The sequence below is a fragment of the Triticum dicoccoides genome, chromosome 1B, assembly GCF_002162155.2.
Source record: "Triticum dicoccoides isolate Atlit2015 ecotype Zavitan chromosome 1B, WEW_v2.0, whole genome shotgun sequence".
NCBI classification, from domain to species: Eukaryota; Viridiplantae; Streptophyta; class Magnoliopsida; order Poales; family Poaceae; genus Triticum; species Triticum dicoccoides.
In genome coordinates this window covers 34,084,395-34,087,875 of record NC_041381.1, presented here as the reverse complement: position 1 = coordinate 34,087,875, position 3,481 = coordinate 34,084,395, and the positions used below count along the sequence as shown (strand labels likewise).

The 3,481-nt window shown below is 52.7% G+C and overlaps 1 protein-coding gene across 1 annotated transcript; it reads left to right on the top strand.

Moving 5' to 3' along the window:
* Positions 1-568: 568 nt before the first annotated feature.
* LOC119317577 (phenylalanine ammonia-lyase-like) lies at positions 569-3,095 on the top strand. Its single transcript, XM_037592065.1, has 2 exons — positions 569-1,078; positions 1,197-3,095. Exons 1-2 carry the CDS (start codon positions 681-683, stop codon positions 2,941-2,943), a joined length of 2,145 nt encoding a protein of 714 aa, XP_037447962.1. The 5' UTR covers positions 569-680; the 3' UTR covers positions 2,944-3,095.
* The last annotated feature ends 386 nt before the right edge of the window (positions 3,096-3,481 follow it).

Below are 3,481 nucleotides of genomic sequence, written 5' to 3'. Positions count from 1 at the left end.
GTTTCACACGGTGGCATACATGCGGTGCGCTAGGACCAGTGCAAACCGGAATACGCCTCGTCGTAACCCTAAAAAAAAAAGGAATACGCCTCGTCGTTTAGCTCACTTGCACCCACCCATATGACCGAGCACGTGCAAGCTTAAGTTTAAATGGAATAATATATATGTGAAAGTGATATCTCTTTATGGATCATTAGCTGATAAGAACTCGTGTAGTCCAGAGCATGGAATACTTTGTCAAAGCAAAGACCGTAGTTTTTTTTTTTAAGATTTCCTATAGTAGTTTATGCATTGTGGAGGCTGCCATCACGCTTGTTTGAAACGTTCCAATTATCGACAATACGACACATGTTTACATTAGTAGAGGAAATGCAGCTAGTTGAACACACAAGCACATGATGGATGACACGATTAACACTGAACACTTGCATGTGACAACTCGGCGTCTCTTCTTCCCGGCACCAACCATCAAGCGGTCAAAGCCACACCAACCCACACCCCGCACCCACCCCTGCCTATTTAACCCCTCATCTCCCTCCATTCACCTCCAAGACGAGCCTCCCTCACCTTCATCTACATCGTGAGCTCTCTCCAGCGCAAGTCTGCCTACCAGAATTCATCCAGCGCTAGACCTGCCCAGTTTCCAGCTTACTTGGTTTCCTACTTCTTTGCACATCACAATGGAGTGCGAGAAGAGAGCGCATGTTGCCGCCAACAGTGATGGCTTGTGCGTGGCGCAGCCGTCCAGGGCTGACCCCCTGAACTGGGGGAAGGCTGCCGAGGATCTGTCTGGGAGCCATTTGGACGCAGTGAAGCGGATGGTCGAGGAGTACCGTAGGCCCGTGGTGACCATGGAGGGCGCCAGCCTGACCATCGCCATGGTCGCCGCGGTCGCTGCTGGCAGCGACACCAGGGTGGAGCTCGATGAGTCAGCCCGCGGCCGCGTCAAGGAGAGCAGCGACTGGGTCATGAACAGCATGGCCAACGGCACCGACAGCTATGGCGTCACCACTGGCTTCGGTGCCACATCCCACCGGAGGACCAAGGAGGGCGGCGCTCTCCAGAGGGAGCTCATCAGGTACGAATAAGTTAAAACCATCAACAAATTAGATATATCAGTTGTTGATCGTCCTGTACTCCTCATTTTTTTTATGATCTGGAAGCCTTATTTTCTTGTGCACTTCTTGTTTGTTCAGATTCCTTAATGCCGGAGCCTTCGGCACAGGTGGACACGAACATGTTCTGCCTGCCGCAGCAACCAGGGCGGCGATGCTCGTTCGTGTCAACACTCTGCTCCAGGGGTACTCTGGCATCCGCTTCGAGATCCTCGAGACGGTTGCTGCACTTCTCAACGCCAACGTGACACCATGCCTGCCGCTCCGGGGCACGATCACCGCCTCTGGTGACCTTGTTCCACTTTCCTATATCGCGGGCCTGGTAACCGGTCGGGCAAACTCCGTGGCCACTGCCCCAGACGGCAGCAAGGTTAACGCGGCCGAGGCATTCAAGATCGCCGGTATCCAGCATGGCTTCTTTGAGCTGCAGCCCAAGGAAGGGCTTGCCATGGTGAACGGCACGGCAGTGGGCTCCGGGCTTGCATCCATGGTGCTTTTCGAGGCTAACATCCTCAGCCTCCTTGCCGAGGTTCTATCGGCTGTCTTCTGCGAGGTCATGAACGGCAAGCCTGAGTACACCGACCACTTGACCCACAAGCTGAAGCACCACCCCGGGCAGATTGAGGCCGCCGCCATCATGGAGCACATCCTTGAAGGAAGCTCCTACATGGCACTCGCAAAGAAGCTCGGTGAGCTTGACCCATTGATGAAGCCAAAGCAAGATAGGTATGCGCTCCGCACATCGCCACAGTGGCTAGGCCCCCAGATTGAGGTCATCCGTGCTGCAACCAAGTCGATCGAGCGGGAGATCAACTCCGTCAACGACAACCCACTCATCGACGTCTCTCGTGGCAAGGCCATCCATGGGGGCAACTTCCAGGGTACGCCTATCGGCGTGTCCATGGACAACACCAGGCTTGCCATTGCTGCGATCGGCAAGCTCATGTTTGCCCAGTTCTCGGAGCTGGTGAACGACCTCTACAACAACGGTTTGCCTTCCAACCTCTCCGGCGGGCGCAATCCGAGTTTGGACTATGGCTTCAAGGGAGCTGAGATTGCCATGGCCTCATACTGCTCTGAGCTCCAGTTCTTAGGCAACCCGGTGACCAACCATGTCCAAAGCGCCGAGCAACACAATCAAGATGTCAACTCTCTCGGACTCATCTCCTCCAGGAAGACCGCCGAGGCCATTGACATACTCAAGCTCATGTCCTCCACATTCATGGTCGCCTTGTGCCAGGCCATCGACCTCCGCCATCTCGAGGAGAATGTCAAGGATGCCGTCAAGAGTTGCGTGAAGATGACGGCCAGGAAGACATTGAGCACCACCAACAATGGGCACCTCCACAATGCGCGATTCTGTGAGAAGGACCTGCTGCTCATGATTGACCGTGAGGCGGTGTTCGCGTATGCAGACGACCCTTGCAGCCCCAACTACCCACTGATGCAGAAGATGCGTGTGGTTCTCGTGGAGCACGCCTTGGCCAATGGTGAGGCCGAGCGCGACACGGAGACATCCGTCTTTGCCAAGCTTGCCGCGTTCGAGCAGGAGCTCCGTGCAGTGCTACCAAAGGAGGTCGAGGCTGCCCGGACCTCCGTGGAGAACGGCACCGCCGCGCAGCAGAACCGTATCATTGAATGCCGGTCATACCCGCTCTACAGGTTCGTGCGCAAGGAGCTTGGGACTGAGTACTTGACTGGGGAGAAGACACGGTCTCCCGGGGAAGAGGTCGACAAGGTGTTTGTCGCCATGAACCAGGGCAAGCACATCGACGCGCTGCTGGAGTGCCTAAAAGAGTGGAATGGTGAGCCCTTGCCTATCTGCTGAACAGAGGATCAAGAAACTGAAGAGAAGACAGTGTGCAGAAGGCTCTGTATCTTCTTAGCTGATAAGTGATAATAGTTTTTCAATTGTATTTTCTTAAGATTGATGTTTTGTAAGATGGAACATTCTTACAGAGCTGCAACGTTATTGCCAAATATTGCAACTGGATAACTTGTACAACTTCTATGATGTAAGTTAGAAGGGTACAGTGTATGATAAATATTTGTGATAAATGTATTCGTCTTTTTTTTACAACAATAGTCTGTTGGAGACAACACCGAACAGTGCAAAACATCTACTGTTAGCATGCCATTGCCATACAGTGTGAGGACAGAGGACATGATGCCTACAAAGCCATTGCTCTGTGGTGTCTCTGTAGTTGCTAGTTATATCAATATGACATGTAATGGAAGCAGGATTGCAAAGTGTTTTGGTTTGGGTTTACTACTCAGATGCAGATGACCTGTCTCTCTCTGTTCCTGAATGGTCATAAGTCTAAACGGATATAGCATCGGGCCCCTTTTTCTTTTCCGTTTTGTGA